Here is a 26546-nt window from a genome sequence, read left to right as displayed (position 1 = left end):
ATCAGGTGAACAACTATTTTTAGCCCATTTTTCAAAACTAGAAATAGAGCCTTAGAAGGGTGAAAGAACATGCCTAAGGTCATGCAGTTGTTGAGTGGCAAAGTTGAGGATGGTTTTGTTCTTAGCCTTTACCAACAGTGTTAACATTTAAAAATACTAAGAGGCTGTCCTCTCTGCTTCCATGGAGATCTTCAGAAATAACCAAGGCATTTGTCTGCAGTTCAGTTTAAGGGAAAAGATGAGACAAGACATTCTTGCTATTTTGCTTTTAGCCATACATAGTTATGTATAGCAAGATACCTAAACTAAAGATAGGTAGCTATAGTTAGATATTGGTATACAGTTATTGTAGCCGGTGACTATTCATGGAGTTACCTTTTTATTTTCTGCTTTTTCACTAAGTAGTACCTAACACAATATACCTTATTGCAAGCCCTGTGGCTACCGTCCTCCCATCTTCTCAAAGTTTCTTAACCAAGTTCTCACTGTACTCAACTTGAGAATGCTTCCTAAGTTGGTACTGAAGTGGTCTAGGTCACTCAGGAATAACATCATTTAAAAAGTGACCTTCTAAAACCAGAATCTAAGTCTACTCCCCTTTTTCTAAGTATGATAAATCAAACAGTTTTTTTTGTTTTGTTTTGAATCAATTACAGTATTTGTCCTGTGGCCATTTTATTTTATATTTCTTATTTTTAAGTTGGAGTCTTGGTGTGTAGGCTAGGTTAGGCTAACCTGGAACTCACTATGTAGTTCAGCTTGTCTCAGACTTGGAATTCTCCTGTCTTAGTCTCCAGGGATCTGGATTATAGATGTTCCCTGCCATATTCAGCTTGCAGTTTTGTTTTCCTAAGTTTTCTTTGAACAGCTTCCTAATTTAATTTACATATGTGATGGCCAGTTCTCTATCATATTCTCTATCTATACCACTGACTATAGGAAGATCTCCTAGTTGTAGCAGGATGAGCCATTGGAAATTCACAGTGTGATGACAAAGGAAACAATCACCAGAGATGTCACATGGGATCTCCCATTCCCCTGATGACAAGCCAGTCGATGTCCCTTCCTATCCCCTATAGAACTTAAAAGCTGCTGTTAGGTTAGAAATCAAGTTTTCTATTCAGTTGTCATAGTATTTATGAGGAGTCAACACTTTCATTTAGAGAATCTTTTTTTTTATTGAGAGAATCTTAATGCCATTCTAAAATAATATATATTTTGACTTCATCTATTTGTTGGAAACTTTCTCAGATTAGGGTGGAGATCTGAAGTAGAGCGGCCATGGATAGCTAAAGATCAAAATCACCTATGGAGGGGCTGGGGATATAGCCTAGTGGCAAGAGTGCCTGCCTCGGATACATGAGGCCCTAGGTTCGATTCCCCAGCACCACATATACAGAAAACGGCCAGAAGCGGCGCTGTGGCTCAAGTGGCAGAGTGCTAGCCTTGAGCGGGAAGAAGCCAGGGACAGTGCTCAGGCCCTGAGTCCAAGGCCCAGGACTGGCCCCCCCCCAAAAAAAAAAATCACCTATGGAGCAGTTAAGTACAGAGATTACAAAGCATTGCAAAGTTATAAAATTCTGATCTAGGGCATTATAGAAACTGGACCCTTAAGCTTTGCAGCAGCATGTGTTGTCTCTGCTGCCAGGGGACTAGTTACCTTGGCATTCTTTGATGAGGCCTTCTATGGTGGGGAAAACTTAAGACAGAGTACCTGGGACCAGATCTATGGCCAACCTCCAGTGTAATGGTATGTGATCCCTAAAAAAACAGAGTGCTCTAATCATAGCAAGCAACTGAGGTTCAAAGGAGGCAGAGTGGAATACCTAGAGGAAGAGACCTTGGAGGGCAGGGCTACCTGGAGTAGGGAACCACAGAAAGAACTAGAAGGACCATGGCTTTGACTTTATAATACTGGTGTGGAGACTGGCAAGGAATTAAGATGGATGTCAGCATTGAGCTCATGTCCTTCGTATAAAGGCTGCAATGTTCCAACCAACTGACGTGGTAAACCTACAGAGAGTCCGTGTTTACGTATAGTGCACTATGATTTTAGGTTGTTCCTTTCTTTTTTCTTTTCTTCTTTTTTTTTTTTTTTTTGCCAGTCCTGGGCCTTGGACTCAGGGCCTGAGCACTGTCCCTGGCTTCTTCCCTCTCAAGGCTAGCACTCTGCCACTTGAGCCACAGCGCCGCTTCTGGCCGTTTTCTGTATATGTGGTGCTGGGGAATCGAACCTAGGGCCTCGTGTATCCAAGGCAGGCACTCTTGCCACTAGGCTATATCCCCAGCCCGGTTGTTCCTTTCTGATAAAAGTAAAGTGAGAGAAGATTCATAAGGAAAAAGGAACAATAGGTACAGATTTCATTCTTCATTTTTTCTGAAGTCAGTTTCAAGATTTTCTACAGCTAGATTTTCATGTGGGTTTTAGAATCTAGGAATTCAACATCATAAAGCTGCTTAGGTTCAAAACTGGTTTCCTTGACAACATCTACCAATTCACCATATGGAAAATTAAAATATAACAAGGAGATAATAGGGAGACACAGAACACAGATCTGAACAGGTTAGGTTCACTTTCCATCTTCCAGAAAATGGGATTTTCTGTGTTTATGTCTCCCAGAATGGCATAATTGTTACATGATATTTGATGACAGCTCAGAGAAACACAACCACCAGCTACAGACTAACTAGTTCCTTCTGCTGGCTACCTCTGTTAGGTTAAAGGTTACTTTTGTGGTCTCTTCAATTTCATCTATGGAGATTATGGAAACAATAAAATTTGCTTGGCTAGCTCTACAATGCCTAATTGGTTTAAAATCTATTTGTTAATTCTGAATGTTTGTGGTTGATGTGAGTACAAATAATGAAAAAATATCTTGTGGGTTATATTTTGGTGAAAGATCAAAGTTGATAATACAATAAAATATTATTGCCAAACAATGCCTTGCAAACATGTATCTCATATATTGAAATATTTGTTCATGTGTTTATGCATCATATGGACCATATAACCCAAGCATATTTTCACCACTTTGGAATTTTCAACTCTAACGTTTTAGGTGTAATTATATGACCTTGGCACAGTGATACAACATACGGTTATCAACTATTCTGTTGATAGTAAAGACATAGGAAATCTTTAGTATCTTTTCCTTCCCTTAGATATAAATGGTACACAATTTATGCCACACAAAGACTGTTCCTAAGAGTAGAGATCAGTTGTAGAGTAGAGATCAGTTGTATCTCAAACTTCGAAATCATATTTCTAAGTTGGTTTCTCCTGAGAACATTGGAAATTAATACATTCCACATACATTCTAGACTTTCAATGTTAAACTACTGGCTGGTCAGTAGAATAGCCTCTTAAAGATAAAGGTATCTGGTTATTTATATATCTTATTGCTGCAATTATTTTTTCCACCTGCTCATAAAGTTCCAGGCTTGACTTGTAACTGAGAATTATAACTGAGAGTCCAGGAATATTTTTTTTTCAGAGCACATTTGTTTTTGACTAGAAATAATGACCATTCAAATAATGTGATCATAGAAATAGGGAATGAAAACACAACCGTCTGAATGTGGAGTTATTTGTTATAATAAAAAGAAGCAATGGGTCAGAGTGATATATTTGTGTGACCACAGGAAGACTGAGGTAAGAGGAACAGGAGTTCAAGGCCAGCTTGGGTGACATATAAGACCCTGTCTCAAAAAAACAAACTAAGCAAGAACAAAACCAAACAAATATAACAAACCAAAAAAGCAACTGTAACCACCAGCTACAAAAGACTTCCCTCTGCACTCTTGGCTCCTGCTTGGCTGAGAGTTAATCAAAGCTTATTTAACACTTCTCCCTCATTATACAGGAAAGAAAAGACATCTTCAAAGTGATTCAAGTGCATATGTGAATAAAGTTACATTAGATTTGTTCCAGGAAGTGGTCTTTAAGAATCATTTGGAAGAAGTTAGATTTTTAAAATACCAAGGGTCTCCATTAAAACACTTCACAATTTCAGGGCTTGAAACTGGAAAATGTGGAAACAAACAAGAACGTCAAGGACAGGGCTATTAAATGCTTTAAAAGGACCTGCTGGAGAAAACTGATTCTTTGCTAGCACTTGGTCCACTATTCATTCCTTTTCAACTACATGTGAACACTGAGGCACATTTATTCTCACATTCTCTAAAGGTTTACCAAATGTTATGGTTTAGAATACAGTTTTGTGAAACAATTTTAGTATTTTTTCTCACTGCTGAATTAAGAAACTTTGCTGGGAATGTGGAAGCTCAACATGCCCAAAGGAGTTACTGTTGGTCAATTATTCTACAAGGAATAGAGATTCTTTACCTCTTAAATCTCTGAAGGGACACTGTCTATATGGGAGACAGTGGCAATATAAATTGAATATATTTTCCACAGTGGTAAGAAAGATTACCATCTTGAAAAACTGAGTTTTCTACCACAGTCCTGTTTATAAATCTTGAAACAAAGAATCATGGAAGGGATATGCCAATTAACATTGTTTAATCTTGCCATAATGTATCCATACATCAAATTATCATAGTCCCTAAATATATACAACTTTAGTCGTCAATTAAATAAAGTGAAAAAAATGGTGAAATTATTTTTATATCACCATAGAATATATCCAAGAGAAGCAAATGAATATGGAGGTATTTATTACTAGTTAAATAAAATTTACAGGAGAAAGCGTTAGGAATTCTATAGCTTTCCTAGAAGCACTTCTAGTTTATCTAGAAACATTGGCTTGGGTTCCCTCTGTCACTTACTAGCTGTGAGACAGTGGACAAGTCTCTCTGGTTTCCTGTACCCTGATTTCCACATTATAAAATGCAGTTTCACCAGACACTAATTATTAAGTTTTTCCCTAGCTCCAGGTATACACTGTGCTGGTCACTTTTCTTATATCCTTTCTCCTTGTTTGGAGAATCAGCTGACTAAACGGGAGGGACTCTAACCTGGTCTGGGACTAGTGGAATTACACCCTGAATCTTGGTTCACGCTGTATGTTCTGAGGCAAGAACATAGACAACATTCAGTGGGAGAGCAAGACATCAGTGAATGACAACAGAAAGCAATGGCATCAGTTGTGTTTTCACCACAACTGACAGTCTGAGAGCCACTCAGGCCAAAAGAAACACCCAGGTGTAACACTCAGTATGCTTGACAATTGGAATGACTGCTTCTCCTTCTCCCCAGCTTAGCATTCTTGAGATAGAACAGTCACGTGACACAGATGTATGCAGAAGAGACAGAAAGGGACATGGAGCCCAGGAGCCCCCTGCTTACCTCCTCCACAGGACTCAGAGCACTTGGTGAATCCTTCATACTCCCAGTCATACAGCTCTTCAAGATCCTGCAGGCCACCCAAGAGCCTGTCTGTGACATCTGGATTAAACTCAGGAATCTCCCCGTTGCATGGTCCTGCGTAACAAGCACGTTGGGATGCAGGCTTGGGTCCTTCACACTCATCAACAGGCAGGTCCGCCACCGACTGAGAGAAAGACAGGAGCACCTGGCACCTGACTATTCGCATTTGAGTCCCCACACCACAAGTGACTGAGCAGGTGGACCAAGCCTCTGGGATGAACCTGCAGTCGGCAAGCAAACAAAAGGTCAGGAAGAGAAGCCCCAGGCAGGTGGCCACCTTGAGGGTGGTGATGGGCTGCATGGCACCTGCCTCCAGGGCCCAGAGCTTCCACTGGTTGTATTCAGGGCCTTTTCACCCTGTCCTGGAATAGGAGCTACAGTTTAGCTCATGTGCTCAGGGCCACAGATGCCAGATTGCTTGCTTTGTGAGTGTCATGTGAATTCTAGCTCCAAGACATTCCAGCCTCAGACCACCTGCCTAGTCCCTGTGCAGCACCCCCAGGGGTGGCTCTTCAGATTGGATGGGCCCTCCTCCCTCTAAATCCTAGCACTTGTGCCTCTTGCAGGCTTGCCGGCTATTCGGCTATTCTTACAGCAGACTAATACTGATACTGAAAACTATACCAAAATAAGCCTTGGGAGATATAAAAAGGAGATTTTTTTTTAAGTCTGGATCTCATATTCTGTAATTTTTTTTTTTGCTCTAAGTGCTTCCCAAGATTTATTTATATGTATAAAGAGGGTTTTTTCTTTTTCTTTTTCTGTAAGTTTCCAAGAATGATACAGTCCTGTCCCTCACACATTCTTTGAATTAGTCTGAACTCCCAATTCTTTTTATATCATAGTGAAAAACCACACTACAGATTTAAATCCACAGACATGTTACAGTAAATGAGAGGCTCTGCAATCATACAAGTTTGCCCAACATCCTCCCCTTCCCACTCCCCTGAAAGAAGCTATCCTAGTAAGGACTTGTTCTTTTCCTCTGAGTTTCTCCAGAATGTAGGAAAACATCCAAATTAAAAAAAAAAAAAGGTTTCCTTCCTATTAATCAACTATGGCCATAACAGTAATGACCTTGCAGGAAGAACTACAGGAAAAAGCCCAGAGGGAAACACTAATATTTTCAAAAAGTAACTGTAATACTTTGGAAAAAAAGAATTTGGGGATAATTTTTTACACAGTTTTTCTATGATCCTATTGCTTTCTCACAGAGAATCATGCAGAGGAGGCATGCAAACCTGGCTTCTTGACCTTGACTTTGGCAGGAAAGGAAAGAAATGATAAACAAGTGATAGTTTTAAATCCTAGCAAGTGCAAATAGTATATCTCTAGTTCATGGAAACTATTTAAATTGCAACAGCAAACCAATCCAACTTTTCACAGTGGAAAGAAAACCCAGCAAGGATGCTCCCTGGATCTGAGCCTGGGCTTCATGTGGTGCAAAAGCTGTCTGAGAGGGCCAGCCTTTCCCAAACCACATGCACTAGTCTAAGGCATGGCTAGAGACCTTCTCAGAGACTCTGGACTCCAGCTACTTTTGAAGAGCCATCCAATAAGAGAGAACCGGTGTAGACATAAAGAGAAATGCATAGGAAGCCATTAAAAAAATCTAAGACAGAAATACAAGCAAGCGATTATTGTATGAACTTGATAATAGTGTAGTCAGTAATACTTCTTTAATAATGTGGAAGCCAATTTTGTTTTCAAATAAAAAAGATGAACAGATCTCAGAAAGAACTGCACCCTATTAAATTTTGCCTATGCACTAAGGACTATTGGGTCACCTGTAAGAACCTATTCAGTGACTACCATAGCAGAACAACGGTCAGCAAGCTTTCTCTGTAAGCACTAGCCAGAAAATCTTTCAGAATTTTCAGGCCATGTAGTCTCTGTTCCAACCAATTAACTTTGTCATATACTCAGCTCTGTCATATGCTGAATCTCCCACGCCCCCTCACACCCAATGGTGGTGAAAAGTCTGGATTTGGTTTGTGGTCTGTAGTTTCCAACCTCAACTGTAGAATAGTCCATTTGGTAAAGATGCCAAACACACTTAGATTCACAGATAATCCCTAAACTTATTTTAGGTCTATGTGTCCTCCATCACTTCCCACACATGTAAGATATAGAATGACCTAATTGATTGGTTTGGGTTTTCCTCCCAAAGTGAATCCCAGATGCAATCTAGAAGAAAAACGATGCACATGCTGGACCTTCAGTTCTTCATGCCTGTACCACGAATGACTTTGCATTTGGACTCTTTCCAGAACCAAGATGATACAACCAAAGCAGCTCACAAAGTAGAAAAGACAGGCTACTAAACTCATGTGAAATATATCAGTGGCTAAGGCATTTGTATGTACATGTGCATGCATCTGTGGAAGTTCTAACCATCTGGACATTTAGGGTTAATAGAGAAAAATAATAAACATCTGCTTTATGTTTCCCCAATGAGAGTCTTATCAAATGTAAATACAAAACAGCCTCACTGGCATGTCTCCTAAGCCACTATCCCTCAGTCTTCATCAGGTTCACACCAATTAAAGACAATTTGGTTTTAAGTGGTGCTGTCTGTTGGCCATCATCTTAATTTCTCTAGTGCATACATTGTATGATATATTCTCTCTTGTTGAAGACAGGAGATTATATTTCAAAAGAAAAATATCTGATAGTGCAAATGGTTAAATGAATAATAACTGTTTGTTCTTATGAAGCTTTTCCCCACATCCTTGTATCTTCCAACTCCAAATTTACTGTCTTGAGTCTTCTGGCCACAAGTGGGAGGAAGCCAGGTCACTGAAAGGGCAAACAAGTTAGGAGGCTTACATGTAATATTTAGAAGTCTTTTCTTTAATAGCACTTGATGAGCTAGAATTTTTAGTGTGAGCCTTATAAAATGGAATGGAATTATTTTTGTCTTGCTTTTTAAAGTTGGTATATTGATTATTTTGGTGTACAAATATAACAATAAAAAGTTCTTATTAGTGAAGTTTAATTTAAAAGTTCTTTTCACTGTAGTACTACAGATGAATAGAGAAGTGAGTTCTTTAAAAGATGAATGCAAATTTCAAAGTGATGATGTGATTCCTACATTTAGTTTTTACATCTCCAGGAAAGTAATACACACACATACACACACACACACACACACGCATGCACACGCGCGCGCACACACACACACACACACACTTGGCAACTGAATGATCTATGCTTTGGCTTGGTCTTCTGTTTTCAAGTATAATTGTTCATTAGACAAAAGGCTTCTGCTTTAATTAGAGTTATTACTATAGTCTCTAAGAAATAGAAAACAGTCATAATCAAATCCACTTGTAAAATTCCTAAGTGGTTTAGTGTATTAGTGACCACATGGAGTCAGAAGCATTCATTAAAATAATAAAGACTATCTCTTTCCCTTTTCCTTATGGCCTATGCTTATGTATGAAAGTGGTGGTGGCATGATAGTTTAGAGAGATGAGAAGAGGGAATTAATAGAATAATTGTTTGGGAGAAAATTATGAAAAACCTTAAAATGGACAAAAAGATAACGGATATGCTATTAAGTACTCCTTCCTGGTTATCTTAGCCAGGACACATCATTGACACCGTAAGTTGCAGAGAACTGCTAATGCCAGCAATGACTGTGTCTAATAGAATGCATAGGTTTTCCTGTGTGGAGGCCTATTTTTCCACCATTTGTAAATTCATTTAGCTCACTCTTATTTACCTGAATTTTCTTCACCCTTTAAAAATTCCTTTAAATTGGTTGTCACATTGCACTGCTTCTCTCATTATTTAATGAGGTAGAGTACTCTCCCTTTTTAGGAATAAGTATAATAGCTAGAAGGTTCACTACTATCTGTGGTTTCAGGCATTCATTCAATGGGAGACTTGGGCCACGTCTCTGTGGATAAGGTGACTATGGTACATAGGAATTTTCACAGATGTTCATTTAATATTTACATGAGACTCATGGGTTTTCCCTTTTATTACTACTAACAAGTGGTCACAGAAAGATCTAGAAAAGAATGATTTGGAAAGCCAAAATATTATATAAGTAATTCTACCCTGATTTAACTAAAAACGTCTTGTGCATAAATATGTCACTTAAGGGCAAAAGAAATCCTAGGTTTTATCCATAAAATGTCATTTCATATTGTCTCATCTTGTGTTTTTCAAGTCTAATATTCTTCTTGGCCTTTTTTTTTTTTGGTTAAGTTTGCAAAGTTGTTTCTTCTAATTGTGGGTAATCTTAGGAACACTAACAGGATAAAATCTTTAGGACAGATGCAGATACTTAATCCTTGGTTGGACATCTGGACATCTGAAGAGATGGATAGATGAGAATAAAACTTGTTTTCCCTATCTTTGGACAGTGACAGGGGAAAAGGCTTCCTATCTGGCCTGCATCTACTTCCCACTTGCATGTGTGCTTAGAAGACTTATATATCTTTCAATGAAATTAAAAGAGAAATTTTCAAAAACCTTAAAAAAATTAAAAAAAACTTTGGAATGTTGCAAAAGGGAAGGCAACTCTTTAGTTGAATCATTTTAGGTATTTTGAAATTACTTATAAAATCTGTCATTCTAAGGAGACTTTAAAAATGATTAAAGGAATTAAAGTTTTGGAACAATAGCTACCCCAAAGAATATTCTACATTCCCTTAGGACCATACCTAAATTATTCCAGATAAATAAGAATCTAACTTATTATGAAAGATCTTTACTTAAGGATACTCGATCTGAACATGGAATTATGAAAATATTTCCTAAACACTATTGACTTCTGGTTGCTCTGGAGCTGCAAACAATTCATATTAGTTATGCAACCCATATTGCAAAAAATCTTGTTACGTGTCCAGAGCACAACTCCACACACAGCTCACCATAGGGGTTCTTTCTCAGGTCCCTTTAATCTGCACACCTCATGTCTGTGTTCTGAGGGTCTTCAGCTATGTAAGGTTCCCCAGGGGCAAATCAAGAAGACAACTAAAATAACAAAGGCCAATTTTGACAGAGACACAAGTGAAACTATTTGAAAAGAAAACGGCCTTTGTCTGATCCTGTCAAATAATAAGATCTTGAGGAAAGGCCCCATTTCAAACACATAGGACAGTTTTGGGAAGGCTATATTTAGGTGGCATTTTTCGAGTAGCGGATTTCATTTTCTCATGCTAATGAGGAAATTCATCTTGGGATCTTTAGAGAGGGAGCTGGCTGTGCAAGAATGCTTCAATGGCTTTCTTGCTAGAAGTAAGAGAAGAAAAGCTATGGCATTAAAGAGCATATTTCCCTTTCAAAGAGACTTTATACCAGAAGGAAATGTCACAGGAAGGAGTTCTTTGAAAGATTCCATACATCTAGAGATTACTGAGCTCTTTCAAAGCTTGGGAGCTAATGCCTTTGAAAACTTTGGTAAAGTCTTTCCCTGCTTTTACAGTTCAGTTCTCTAGTTTTTCTCTAATCTGGTCAGAGTATGATTACAGGAAGGGCCCATCAGTCATCAGGAAGTTCTTCTTCTTTAACAGTAAAAGAGAAGTCAGTGGGAAGAGTTAATGATCAGTTTCTAAGAATAGTGGCCTCATATTGCCTGCTATTCCTGGCAATGCAATGGCTATCTTGTTCCCAGTGGTATTCAACACAACTGACCATAGCTTTCTTCTTAAAGTACTTTGTCCTCTTGAATTACATGATTCTAGATGCTCTCCATTTGTTTCTTCTGGTCACCTCCTTTCTGAGGTCTTTTCCCTGTTCTCAAACTAAATATTATGGTGCGTGATTTGTGATGTTTTCTAATGTGTTTATTGTTGATTCCTAGTTTAAATACCATCACTGGATTGGAAATTTCTTAGTATTTAATTTTGAAACTTCTTTCTCCTCAAAAAGTAAATGTGAATTTGCTCTCTAATTTATCAAAAAAAAAAAAATCAAATACCAGAGGCTTGCACGACTAGCTCCTCGAGGGAGGCTGAAATTTGAAGATCACAATTCAAAGCCAATTCAGACACACAAAAATCCATGAGACTATAATCTCCACCAAAAAAGGCAAAAGTAGAACTGTGGCTCAAGTGGTAGAACACCAGACTTGAGTGAAAAAGCTAAGAAACAGCATCCAGTCCCTGAGTTTAAGCTGAAGGGCCAGCACCCTTTCCTCCACCCCCAAATGTCTACAGTTCTTTTTAAATACCAGACAATATTAGAAGTGTCGTACAAATCAAAGTTGTTAAATCTCAACAGTAACCTGATGAGATAGGACTATTATTTTTACTTTTATATTTCAAAGACACCCATAACCAATAATATTCAAAATGGTGCTCTTGAGTTCCCACTTCAGCATTGTGTTCATTTCAATTTTCTCCATCACAGCAAATGATTGTACTGACCACCCAGCTTATAGAAAAGTTAGGGCTCCTTCTTGACTACCCAGCCTTCCTCACTTCTTATTCCCAATTTTGAATTGTCAAAGTCTATTGATTCTCTATTGAAAATAATGTTTTTTGGCTTATATTGGAACAAGGTCTTACTACATGGGGTCAAACTTATGATTCTTCTGCCTCAGCCTCCTGAGTGCTGGGATTCCATGCATATATCATTATACCTCGCTTGAAAATAAATCTTAACATCATTTACTTCTCTCTGTCACCACTGATACCACTGCATATTGCTATGACAATTATAATAAGAGCTGATGGGTGCACTTAGTACTTTTGTATTTTACACATATTGCTCATTATAACATTGTTTAGAGATGGGTCATGTTGGATGTATCGTGAAATAGGCAAGAGAGATTACTGAATGTCTTTTCAGTGAAATTCTGGCATTGGTTAGTACTGTTTCAAGGTGGTCTAACTCCATGGGAATATAAAACTTGGATTGTCTTTGGCTAGTCCACTATGCAACATCATAAAGACAGACATTTCCTTGTAGAGGGCTGTGGAGATGCAGATGTTTCTTGTCCACAATAATGGAAATTTTTTCCTGTTCATGTCAACACAAATTATTTTGTCTGTTGGAAAGTATGAACTTTTCTAAATCCAATGCTCATTTGCACTAGTTTTTAATGTTTTAACTAGTTTTCTGAATAATTCATGAGGTTAAAAATCTTTTGACGTGTTAGTTCTATATTTTCATGAGAGTCATGATTTCATCTTTTTGAACATTGTATTTTGACAGGATTCTCTTCATCCCAATTTCTAGATGGTAAGATGAAGGCACAGAGATTTCTGAGGTCATGCTGTGGACCACAGGGCAGTTAGGTTTTGAAGCCCAGCAGGATGCTCCTCAGTGTTCATTCTTCTTTTGGTTCCTTCACTGGATGCCTGTTAGGTTGCTATGGAAACCACAACCACTGATGCTAACACTGTCTCTCTTCTGGTCCACTTAAAGAGCCAATGGTCTGTCTTCTCCCTTTGCTCCCCTTTACGAGTCCATTCCTCACTTTGGGGACAGTGGGATCTTAAAATAGAAAACTTTTAATTGTCCTAAAGAAAAGACAAACTCTCTCCCAAGGTTATCACACACCATTCTCCATCTATATCACTTACTTGTCTGTTCCAATTTTCACTTCCTTCATGTGCTCAGCCCTTGGCTCAGATTTGTGCATATGTGAATCATTCCTTGGATGATTCTCTTCCTGTGTGCCTTAGTTTAGAATAAGTCTTATTTATCATCAGGTGTCATCTCACAAGTCTCTTCTCAGAGAAGGTTCCCTGCTCCTCAGACCTGTTGAGTTTCACCTCTGAAAGAGCCTTGTCATTTTCTGATATCACTTGCCAATGTCTGATATCTTTTTATTCAGTAATCATCTCCATCATCAGGATAAAACTTGTGATGACAGAACTTCATATAACAGTTGTTGATAAATACTTCTTCAAAAGAGTGACAAAAATTATTAGGCATTGCTTTTATGAGTCATTTGACATTGGTCTTATTCTTGGGCCCAACAATGTACTCATGATAGATGAAGGCAACAGCCTAAAAAAATTCTAAGAAATTAAAGAATAGTTCTTTGTTGTAGACCAATATTGGCACAAGGAAACAAATTTTTTCCATTATAGGAGTATCTTATGGTCTTTATGTTTTACACCCAAGTTTTGTAGCTGTGGTGGGCTTAGTTATAATTTTTACAGTCAACATTCAGCAATGTGTGTTGGCCTTATTTAATCTTGATAGCTTATTTGCTAATTGTACCTTGAAACAAGATTAAATTCAATGCCTGTCCCACTTTAGTGAAATATCAAGAAGCTTGCCATTTTATAGGAGAAAAAGGCTTTGAGACCAATGCGGACTTCACTCATTTATACATGAGTCTCTGTCTAAAAAAAAAAAATCACCTTATCTTATCAGCAGCTATTCAGCAGAGAAGACTATGGAACATTTTGGAATGATTCCTAGGTTAAGCAGGAATCGTGGAAAGTTCTTATCAATTTTTATCTACTATTTAAAACTCAACATATACAAAGTTTGTTATAGAGGAATAAAAGATAGACTATTAATTGCCTGTAGCTGCTATGTAGGGAGCCAAATTAGTCTCTTCACAAATGAAAAATGAGGACATGATACTTGTTTTGGACCACCTTTCCTTCCCTGTGTTTTTCTGACCTGTGTGAACAGAATATGAACTGAAAGTTTGCTTTTCCTTGAGGACTGCCTGCCTATTTGAAAAAGCCGTGTTCCTATGGGATGCTGATACTGTAATAGTGGACAGCACTGTGCGTGCATTCAGAGTTCTCAGCTTCATACCAGGATGAAGCTTCACATTCACATTATTTTCTCTGACTTTGATACAAATCTGAAGTATTGTAAACTCAGAATAGTTTTCATGAACCATTTCTTCTTCAAATGGAGTGAAATTAGTTTATCTTGCAACTTTGCAAAGGCTTCTTTCCCTTAATTCAACAAGTTTGGCAAAGGTTTCCAATGAAAAGTTCAGTTCATTAAAAATGACCTTAATGGACTTAACATATATTGGTGGTGACAGGGTCCATACTTTATTTTGGCACACAAGGATCCCATTAATTTGTCTTCGTCACTCTCTAGGGCTCAGCTGAGCAACAGTTCAGATTTAGCTTTCTCAAAGTAGCTACAGAATGAGCAACAGTGGTGATGGCAGGAGGGGCTGACAGATTTAGAACTTCTTGGATTGTAATAAAGGCTTTTCTACTGACTACATAAAAATGGCTCTGTCTGCTCTCCTGAGTTTATTATTGATTTGGCTGTCTCTGTGCATGCTGGGAGCAAGTGAGGCAAATCAAATATATTTCACTCAGAGGTGGGAGGGGTCTCTTTTCCACCTAAGCAGTTTCTGAATTTCCCAAACTTGTTTTTTCCAATTTGTGGAATACATGGGTCTCTCTCTCTCTCTCTCTCTCTCTCTCTCTCTCTCTCTCTCTCTCTCTCTCTCTTTCTCTCCCTCCCTCCCTCTCTCTCTCTCTTCCCCCCTCTCTCTTTCGGGTTTGAATTCAGGTCTTGCTAAGCAGGCACTTGACTGCTTGAGCTATAGTCTACAGAGCTCTATGGCTCTGCTTATTATTTTTTTTTTTTTTGCCAGTCCTGGGCCTTGGACTCAGGGCATGAGCACTGTCCCTGGCTTCTTCCCGCTCAAGGCTAGCACTCTGCCGCTTGAGCCACAGCACCGCTTCTGGCGGTTTTCTGTATATGTGGTGCTGAGGAATCGAACCTAGGGCCTCGTGTATCCGAGGCAGGCACTCTTGCCACTAGGCCATATCCCCAGCCCAGGCTCTGCTTATTTTTGAGGGAGGATTTCACCTTTTGCCCAGATTGGCCTGGACCTTTATCCTCTTACTTATGTTTTCCCTTATAGCTAGAATGACAGGAAGATGTTACCACACCAAGTCTTTTCTTTTGAGATGATTTCTTGTGAACTTTTTTATTTTTTGACCAGAGTTAGCTTGGAACCATGATCCTTTGATCTTAGCCTCCTATGTAGCTGGGATGACAGCTGCATGCTACCATGCATAGCTATTGGTTGAAATGGGGGGGGGGCGTATCTTTCAAACGTTCCCCCCTCCTTGGCCTTGAGCAACCATCTCCTGAGTTCCACCTCAAGATCACAGGCATGAGTCATCTGTAATGGTCTCAGGTACAGAACTTTTTTCTTATTAAAATAAAGATAACTAAATTTTGTCCCTTAGAATAAACACTGGGCTAAATTAAAAACATGATGTTTTAAAATATGCCCTCAAACAGCTACAAAAATATAGAAGGGGCAGCAAGATGGTGATAGATGAAAACCACTATATGAGTTTGAGTTAAATACTGTGATTGTTGCTCACATGTCATTAGAGAAGATATATGAGGTTGAAACAACACGTGCTTCATTTCTCCACATATAATGAGTGATTAATTATTCATTTCAAGTCCCTTAAAGATTCTCTGGGGAGAGGCACACTGCTAAGAAAGGCCCAATCATAACAACAGTTAGCACATATGCCCCACCCACTGCATACTAGGTACTTTACACATATAAATCCCCAGGACTGTAATGTAGAGTCTATTATTATGCTTTACAAGTGAGGAAATTGAGACCTATGGGGTCTAGTGACATGCGAAGTGTCTACCATTACTAATGGAGATTCAAGATTCACACAGCAGTCTTTGTGGGAGCCCACACTTTATTTACCACTGTGCACAACTGCTCTGCTTGGATGGATGATTTAATGACTTTTTGATTTGATCCTAGCAGGGCTATATCTTTGTTGGGACAGATAAATGAACAGCCTTACCACTCACCAACTCACAGAGCAGACAGGCCCATGTATCTCAAAAAATCAACTTCAAGAAACTATGGTTTTTGTAGTATGTTTTCAATATATAGAAAGGAATAATGGAGAAACAGTGATTCAAAATATTTGGTCATTGTGGACGAAGATCGAGTAAACTTTTCCTAAGTACTCATTTGGGCTCAAAGTCAGATTTTAACATGCTGCCAATCATCAGTTCACATCAACATCTATGGCAAGACATTTCAGTGTATACGATACATTCTTCTTTTATTTATTTTGTATATTTGCGTAGCACCAAATACTGACTTAACTATTCTGATACTGTAGCTCTGAGATAGATGCAAGTCTCACATACACGGTAGTAAAGAGTTTAGGAATTTAGTAAACTTCTCATATTCTTTAGAATCCAACATCACAAATACATACTTAGGTGTCAATTATTCATTAACTAAAAACCAAATAGTTTTGAGAAAGAACAGTGACATGTTTAATGTGGCAGATGCTGTCTTCATCTGACTTCTGCTGAATCGGCTTGAGTTACTGACGATCTATATTTTTTTTCTAAGCCACAGACACAGTGCATTGACCAAGGTCCATAAATGCATGGCTTAGTTTTTATTGACTGATCATATGATAGAACAATTATATACCAACCACCAGAGACATATATTGACTCAGTAGGTCACTCATGTTGATTTCCAAACAGGTGGATGCTGTAATTATATAAATCCTAATTAATAAAATGCTAAGTAATAAATGGAAAAATAAAATCCATTAAAGAAATAAACATTATAAAATAAATAACAATCAATTAAACAAAAATATAAAAATCACATTGACACTTCAGGATCAATAAATCCATTTGTCAAAAAAAGAGAAAGAAAAATCTATGGCCTCAGATTCATAAAGAGACTGTAACTCAGGAAACTTGTATTAAGAATAGAAACAGTGGGGACTAGGAATATGGCCTAATTGTAAAGTGCTCGCCTCATATACATGAAGTCCTGGGTTCAATTCCTCTACATGAACAGAAAAAGCTGGAAGTGGTGTTGTGGCTTAAGTGGTAGAGTGCTAGCCTTGAGCAAAAAAAAGCCAAGGACAGAGCTCAGGCCCTGAGTTCAAGCCCAAGGACTGACAAAACAAAACAAAACAAAACAAAACAAGAATAGAAACAGCAACACTGTCTGGATCCATTATATATTCTTTAGGTGAAATATAAGAATGCATGTCATACAGTTAAATTTTATAGCTTTTTATAAAAATTAATTTATTCTTAAATATGGAATTAAGCCATCTACATTGTCCAACTATTTGCAAGGTATAAATATGAACTAATGGAAATGTGTTTAAATAGACCTAAGTGGTATTTTCAACAAGGTAAATGAGACATTTAATACTACAGGATCATCATGGTAACTTTCACTGGTCCTTCTTCCTGTGTCTAAATCCTAGTGGGGTCTATTTACACATATGCTTGACAAGTGTTTCCCTTTGCTCTTATTGAATCTGCTCCTTTGCTAACCTGATGCCATCTGGCATGCAGATATTACTGCAGCCTTTGGCCTGTTTGTTTTCCTTCAGGGTTTTCTCTCCTCTTTCTTCTTCATGCCTTACAACAAAAGTTATTTATGGCAATATGTCGAAGTAACCAAATGCCATCCTAACAAGTTGACTGATAACTCAAAATCTTATCAAAGTAAAGAACTACAGAATCTTACCTATGAGAAGACAGTATTATTAAGGCTTTCTACCTGGTAAATACTAGTTATTTGATAAGGAATGGCTGATTAAAATAGCTGAGTCAGCCATACTGTGCCTGAAAGAACTTTCATATCCTATTGCTTATTCTGAATCACTAAAGAACTACTTCCAGCTGAAAAGTATTGGGAAGAATCTAGCTTTATAGAGTTCACAATCGTCCATACTTTTTGTACTTGGAATATTTTGTGTTAGACACCAGGAAATCTGGAAAGCTAGAGCAACTGAGGCACTCAGGCTGTACCTTTCTCTTAAACCTGGCTCCCTTAGCACATTACTCTATATGGCATCAGATGGTCTGTTAATGCCCTCAAAAAGCTAAGGAAATGAAGTTTCCTTCCTAAGCCATGTCAGATCAGACTTTTGAAGACCAGTTGAATGACTTTCTACTTAACAACATTTCTTTTAAGATATCACTGTTGTATTTTTTTTCCTAAAGAAGTTAAGCTCTCAAAGGTGTTAAAATGTGGACTTGCCTTCAAGTAATGTTGGTATATATCAACCAAGACTGAAAGAAAGGTATTAATTAATACAAGAGATGGAAAACCAATCATCAGTCATTTGTGTAAGCTAATACCTAATTAACAAATGTAATTAGATTACTCCAGTGTAGTTTTGCATTTTTAACAGTTTAAAGGCTATTCCCATATATTTCCCAACATGGGAAACAACCAGATCAACTCAACATTCTCATCATCTGGAGGCAAATTAAAACACAACAACAAATAAACACCATAGTTTGAAATACAACAGAAGATAATTCCATGAGCATTTTTTTCCATTTTCCTTTTTTGGTGCTAAAAGCCATCAGAAAAATGCAATTTCCCGGAATCTTAATTATGGAAGTCTGTCTCTAATCACTGTTCCTTCTGTGTTAATTGGTAGCAAGGATTTCTACTAATGTCTTAGCAGACAACCTCTGATGCAGTTTACTATTTTGGATTTACTTATGAAGCTGGGCTTGATGAGCTTCATTGGTGAAAACCTCCATCTGCTTAGTCTTATTTGGGGTTTGGATCTTACTTGCACTGTCCTGCACAAAGGGAGAGCTAAAAAATATCTTGCTCAAAGATCTTTCTGCTGCTTGTCAGAAAACCACAATAAAAATATGTGTTTGAGTAAAGACAAATGATAGTCACCAGAGGAATGGCAGCTCAGAGGGCCTGCCTCCCACACGTGGGTGAGGAATTCATTTCTGCATACCAAGGTAAGATGTTCATTCCAACAGCCCTTTTTACATGCATCCCAATATCCCTACCTTAATGCCACATGCATCAGACATATCACAAACACACCATCTATTGCTGAGGAACAAAACCATTAGATCGCAAGGTATTTCTGAACTGAAGCAGCAGCTTTATATGCCAAATCTATAAGCACATTACATGAGAAAATCCAATCTATATAGTGATCTCAGTAATTCTACAGGCTGTTAGCAGTGTTTGTATATTCCACTTGGTGTTTAGTGGAACTGCAATGTCACTACATTCTTCTGTTTTTATAAAGTTTTAGTTATTTCTTGGCAATCCAATTTTTAGTCTTTTATCACAGTTTTCTTGTAAACATGTCATAGAGAGGTTTCTTTCCAACATATTTTTGGTCAGAGTGCTCACCAATCTTTTTCATATATGTTGGGGTTACTAAAAGCATCTAACACTCAACAAGGGCATCTCCATATGCTAAGGACTTAAACATAGTGATTGTTCTCTTATTATTTAATGAGACAGACTGTTGATAATATTTTCAATTTCCATATGGGAAAATACAGGATATTTGCTGCCTTGCTGTAGAACAATGTTAGTTGGAGCCAGAACAAGAGATAATAGTTCTGGGCCACTGTTGCCGCTTCACTGTGACAGCCACATCTTCTAAACATTACCATTTAATTTAAGCAACGTGAGTCTGTTTGGTGGGTGGATGTGCTGACAGTATATCATTTTTTCATTATACTATGGAGAGTAATTATAGGTTGCTACATACATTTGGAAATGGGTCTAATGTGGTTTAAAAGGAAGGAATTAAGGCCATACAAAATTATGTTTTTAAAATTCAAAATCAATTAAGAATGTGACACTTAGGGCCTTTTCTGGGGCTCAGTGCACTAACCATGTATAAAATGTATTAAAATGTGGAAAACACATATCTTTCAATACATGACTCTACAGCTGTCATTTATTTCTTTTTGGTAGAAAAGTAATTGTTGTTCTGAGCACCATTGTATACATTTCCTTTATGCTGAACTAGTACTGCAATTACAATCTTCTTCAGCTCAGATTAATCATGCCAAGATGGCAATCCTGTTATACTAAGAGTAAAATTTAATGGTTTAAAATATGGCTATTGTTTCAATGACAAGACCTATGTTTAGCTACCTTGGGGATTTTATTAAGTTTAAGTATCTTAGGGAACACATTCTAGGGTGTGAGTGATGACATTTTATGGCATGCTTCAGTGAATTCACTAAATTCTTCTTACAGCTATCATTGAAGAGGTATCTAATGGGAAGGACATGTAGTTATAGATGCAAGATATTTATTTTTATTTTCAACTCTGCTCTCTTATTTAACACTAGACAGCATGCAATTGTATTCCTAGGAGTAGGCTTGAGGGTCAAGTGGCAAAAGACATTGTACAAGGACAAAAGATAATTTAAGCAAAACAATACATATAGTTTAAGTAAAAAATGTATATTAGGGTTTCTCTAGAGAATATTATAAAAAACAGCCAGTTGCAATTACCTGGCATTTTCTGGGTTTTAAGTAGAATCTCCATGGATTAATTTGCTAATATCCCTCTAAACTGAACTGCTCACTTCCTCCTGTCAAACTAAGTTCTGGCAGGAGGAAGAAGAAGGCATTTTAAGCCTCATATGCTCATTTAAAGTGTACATTGCAGTCTTTAATAACTATCTTTCCTCAAAAGGTCTGCCAGGGTTAGTTTATTTTTTTTTCAATATTGAAAATGTTGCTGTAGACATTTCACAGTATAGAAAACAATCTATGTTTTGCTTAGTTCTTTTAAATAAAAAAGGTGTTGCTTAATATATGCACATTTTTTCCTATGAAATCAGGTAGCTTAATTTATCTACAAATGGCTTAAATCTGGGGTTTTTAAAGTCTGGATTTATTTTTTTTTTTGCTGAAGCACTTATTATTTTGAATGAGATTCAAAAGTACAATCTGTGTTCAGAAAAAACATATCAGATTTAGATTGAACCAGAGTGAATCTAAGAAATTCTAAGCTGCATTTGAATATATCAGTTATGTTTGTTTCTGTCTCTAGTAAAATTGAACCTGTGGCTTGAATTTGAAAACCATTTCCTATCTTGTACCCTATACAGTGAACTCTAAGAGAGTTGGTGGCATGTTTCTTATGTACCCATAGCTAACATAGAACCTAGAACTTACTCTAACAAACCTTTTTTCTTTGCCACTTCTGTGGCTGGAATTCCAGGACTGGGTCCTGTTTCTGGCCTCCCTTTTGTTCCAGGCTAGCACTCTATCACTTGACCCACAGCTCCACTTCCGGCTTCTGTGATTAATTAGAGGTAAGAGTCTCATGGACTTTCGTGCCTGGGCCGGCTCCTAACTGGGATCTTCAGATCTCAGCCTCCTGAACAGCTTGGATTATAGGCATGAGCCACCAGGGCCCTGCTCTAACAAATCGTTAACAAGAGAAATTACTTCATCTAGATGAAATTTGTCAGTAAAGTATATTTCCTTATCTATAAAAATAATGTGGTAGATATGGCTATCAGTGTTTTCTAGTAGATTCAACATGTCTCAGCCAAACTTTTCTCTCTCTCCCTTGTTTCCTCTTTTGAAGCATATAGCAAATCTGTCTAATGGTCCTACAGATTTCATGGCTTTGCAGAAACTCAGTGGTAGTGGACCATAAGCAGGTGATAAAAGTTCTGAGTTTCCCTGTGGTACTGATTGTAGAAAGAAAGGGAAAAAAAAGCTACGAAACTCTTTTTTTTTTCTCCTATATCATTTTGCTTGCTCTTAACTTAATGAGTGGCTATACTGCAGTGCTGGAAGATAAGGAATATAAAAAGCAGCCCAGATGTTCACATCAAATCTATTTCATATCATCAGAGGTAGCCTGGGCTTTCTCACCATTGGCCCTTGGCCAGGAGAAAATATGGGATGAGAATTTGGAGAAGAGGACTAGCACTCCATCTATTTTTCCCTATGGGAAAAGTGAGTCAAACAGGATAATCTGAGAAAATTTGAAATCACATTTAAATGCAATCAAAGTTTTCACCAACACCTTGAAATGGAAACACTTCTAATTGGAGAGCCAAAAGGGTTCGGTTCTCTTGGGGACGATGGTTACATGGAGTTCAGAGCCCATGAAAGCCAGAGCTGTGGAACCAACCGTGTCCAAAAAAAGAACCAGATGTGTGTTCAGAACTTACGAGGGCTCTTCTGACACGGCTGCTCCTTCTTCCAGCTCTTGAGCTTGCTTGTACCATGGCAGCTTGGCCTCAACAGGAAGTTTCTCTGAAAATGAAGTTGCATGTACATAAAAAGAAGAGGTTAGGACCAATCTGAGATTTGAGGAAAATATCTCTTCCTCCTTACCAGTTCTGAGTTTGATCCTATCACTAGAAGTCACTACATTGGAAGTTGCAAATAGTAAGTGTTTAGACAAACCACCGCTTTTAATTATGGGCATATTGCTAATGTACTGTGTGAAATTATATCTTTTTTCTTTTGCTTATCTTCCCTATGGTTTAGCCCCTGTTGTCACTATATTTGATTTTGGTACCCTGGATATGGCATATATATATATATATATATATATATATATATATATATATATATATGTCTAAATTAGGGAAGGGAAGGGGAATATCAAAATGGAGAGACAAAGGGTAAAAGGCAAACCAATGCAACAGCAAAACTTACAAGAAAACATGTAAACCAACTATACAACTTGGAGGCAGGGGGATTTGGGTGGAGGGAGGGTGAGAGAAAATGAGGGAAGAGGTGAGAAGTTTGACAAGAAATGTACTCACTACCTTATATATGCAACTGTAACCCCTCTGTACATCCCCTTGACAATAAAAATTTTAAAAAAAGAATAACAGAATCAGATTTTACAAAGGTTGCCTGTTTATTACTACTGTGCATACACTTCCCTTTTATTTTATTGAATAGCATAGGGAAGTTTTTTTTTAATTAGAAAAGTTGTAAATCTAGAAGCCTGAGCTCAAGATGCATATAAAGATCATCAAAGCATCTTTCACGTCTTTTAAAATAAACACAAAGTGCAATAAACTTTATTGTAATTATTTTATAATTTTGTTCCTTTTGGCTAAGTGTAATCTGTGCCATATTTTCAAATATAAACCAATACTCTGTGAATTTCTGATCTATACCAAATCTCACTGACAACTGGAATATGTACAGCTTAGGGGCCACAACCCATAATTTGACTTGTTATGCCAATTCACCCAACTTTGACCAAACAACTTAGCACAATTTCCTAACGACTTCCTGAGGAAAAATATAGAGGAGAAAAAGAAATAGAGAGGTTCTAATGCCCCTACAGAAGTAATTGCCAACATTCCTATTTCTGACATATTTATTAAGGTCATTTATGGGCATATTTGCCTTTAGAGTATGAGCCAGTGAATCTCTATCACCATTTTATAACATATAATTGCAAAGATGAAAGAAATATGTCCATATATCTGTACACCATAGAATTATATGGTATTTTAACGATATTTAGAGAGCTAGGCTCACTACTGAGTTGTGAAAAATTCAGATTTTATTTGTGATAGTTAACCACAAACTGCTTTTCTGAAGTGGTTTGGTAAAGATAAAGCTAATAAATAGTGGACTATTTTTAGGTAGGAGCATCACTAGTTGTCTGCTATGCTGCAGCCATTGTTTCTATTCAGAAAATAAAATGAGAAACATAAAATTTCCAAAAGGCAAATGGATTTGCTGACATTTGAAGCACAGCAGCTCCATGCCTGTGCATCCATCATTTTACAACACCCCATTCACCCCAGTTAATTGACTCCATCAATGAAGCTTTCTCTGACAATGCACATGAGCTCTCTGTGTCTCAGTAACTGTCTTCTGTTGGACACAAATGGGAGGTTTGCAATGCTTCACAGCTGCTGTGAAGTGAATCTTGTGCGATGTTCTTGCGGCTGATTTGTCTAATATTTGAGAGCATCAACAACAGGTCACAGTGATGGGGGATTTGGAGAGAACTTACTACACATATCACGTGTGTGTGTGTGTCTATGTGTGTGTATGTGTGTGTGTGTGCTACATATCAGGTTAAGCATTATGCTTACATCTCACTTAACCTTCATGTGACCTCTGGGACAGATATAATTATTTTCTGCACTTTATAGATGTGAAAATGGAGGTGGAGAGAGAGAGAGTTGCACTTACTAAGAGTAATCAGGATTTCTAGTATGGGGTTTTGATTTTAGATTCCATCATGCTTCACACAGAAAGCATAATGAAGAGCTAGATTATGGCTGATTTTTATAGAAATTTAATGGTTTAAAGAAAGACATTTTAGTTATAGTTAATATAGAAGGAGTCATATGATAAAGAATTCTTTATATTTGGATGGTTTGTGGATAGATTTTCCTATTCTACCCAGACTATGAAAAATACTGTCACAGAAATCAGATTAATAGTTGTACTAATCTGAGAAAGAAAGTGTAATGATAATACATCTTGTTTAGTAAGTAGAAACTTTTTTTTTTTTGGCCAGTCGTGGGCTTGGACTCAGGGCCTGAGCACCATCCCTGGCTTCTTTTGTACTCAAGGCTAGCACTTGAGCCACAGCGCCACTTCTGGCCGTTTTCTATATATGTGGTGCTGGGGAATTGAACCCAGGGCTTCATGCATAGGAGGCAAGTACTCTTGCCACTAGGCCATATTCCCAGCCCCCAGTAGAAACTTTCTAAAATTTCTTTCTTTATTACAGATTATTTTATGCATCTACAAAACTCAGATAGTTTTACATTTTTATGCTCTAGAATTTACTGTCACATTAATGTTTGAATTTTCAGTATAGAGAGCAACAGTTTTCTCTTTAATCAGCTTGAAGGATAAGGCTCTATGTCAAGTTACTAAAGCTTATGCAAATCACACTGGCTGCATTCCCTTTTGTTGTTGTTGTGTGTGTTGGTACTGGGGCTTGAACTCAGGGCCATGACACTCTCCTTTAGCTTTTTAGCTTAAGGCTAGCACTCTATCACTTGAGCTACACCTGGCTTTTTGCTGGTTAATTGGAGATAAGAGAATCCCAGATTTGTTTGCCTCAGCTGGCTTCAAGCCATGATCCTCATATTTCAGGCATGAGCCATAAATGCCCACCAAATGCCCTTGTTTTTAGAAGAGAGAAATGTAGATAGTAAATTATATATCTATTTTTATAAATCTGTTTTCCTTTTAAGAAGACATATCTGATATTTTCCATAATAGTCTTCAAGCAACTACATGACTGGGGAGATAATTTTTATTTTTTGTGCCAGTTCTAGGGCTTAAACTCTGGGTCTGGGCACTGTCCTTGAGCTTTTTGGTCAAGCCTATCATTCTACTTCTTGCGTTTCAGCTCCACTTCCAAATCTTTTTGGTAGTAAATGGGAGGTATGAGTCTCATAACCTTTCCTGTCTCAGTAGGCCTTGAACCACAGTCCTCAGATGTCAGCCTCTTGGGTACCTGGGATTACAGGTATGAGCTACTGGCACCTGGATTCTTACTGAGAGATGATTTTCTACACAGATGTCTATACATATGCTTAATGAAAATTTGTAATCAAATTTGAAATGTGTGAATTCATAGCAGGATCTAAACGATAAAGAATCATGACTAAGAATACTTAGGATACTTAAAAAAACATTCCAAAGGATCTGAAACTGCATCCAAATGCACACACTAATAAACAGATAGGTAAAGAGGCCCTGCCTAGTGATTACCTTTGGGCTTGTAGCAGGGCGTAGGTATGATGCATTCCTCTTTTATGTGGGGCTTTGTCTTTGCACTGCAGCCTCCTGTGTGCAGTCCTCGGTGGTCAATGCAGAGGACCACACGGTACCTGAGGCCCTGGCCACATGTCACCGTGCACTGGGAAAAGATAACAAGAGAAAAGAGACTCATAGACAAAGCCTTGTTAACTTGTCTTCACTTCTCACACTAGGCTTTTAAAATGAAGACCTTTTGGGGTACAAGGACTCTTAGTAGATTTATATCACTTCTTACGAGACATAGGATCTATGTTCTGTTTGGCTATTGGGGGTGAAGGTGGCTGAAAACTAAAACCACTTTCAAGTTAGGCTTGGATGAATCATTCTGCAACCCTGCTTTGTAGGCAAACTTTAAATCAAAAGCCAAAAAGATTTGCAGAATGTCCTCAAGTTCAGTTACCTACACGGTTTCTATGTTGTTACTTTCCTAATGACTCCAGTGTCCAAAAATATTCACACCTGAGTACTAAATGTTGATTTGTTCTTTTGATGACTTTTGAATTCAGAGCCTGTGGTTGCTAGTCAGGCAGTTTGCCACTGAGCCATGCTTGCTGCCTAATATGAAGACATTTTAAACTGCCGCCATAATCAATTTATATTGTAGCAAGGTCAATTGAATTGATTTTACTGAAATGGGAAAAT

At 37.7% G+C, this 26546-nt stretch overlaps 1 protein-coding gene across 4 annotated transcripts in view; it reads right to left on the bottom strand.

Annotated features, from left to right (window-relative positions):
- Nucleotides 1-26546, bottom strand: part of Adamtsl1 (ADAMTS like 1) — a 361048-nt gene that overhangs the window by 143275 nt on the left and 191227 nt on the right. For all 4 annotated transcript variants that reach the window (XM_048355943.1, XM_048356028.1, XM_048356104.1 and 1 more), the window contains 3 exons: nucleotides 25857-26004; nucleotides 22313-22397; nucleotides 5309-5610 (listed from right to left, as the gene is read on the bottom strand). In XM_048355943.1, the coding sequence (XP_048211900.1) occupies nucleotides 5309-5610; nucleotides 22313-22397; nucleotides 25857-26004 (535 nt within the window). The remainder of the gene's footprint in view (nucleotides 1-5308; nucleotides 5611-22312; nucleotides 22398-25856; nucleotides 26005-26546) is intronic.

Source organism: Perognathus longimembris, chromosome 1 (assembly GCF_023159225.1).
Source record: "Perognathus longimembris pacificus isolate PPM17 chromosome 1, ASM2315922v1, whole genome shotgun sequence".
NCBI classification, from domain to species: domain Eukaryota; kingdom Metazoa; phylum Chordata; class Mammalia; order Rodentia; family Heteromyidae; genus Perognathus; species Perognathus longimembris.
This window is presented reverse-complemented; position numbering and strand designations above follow the sequence as displayed.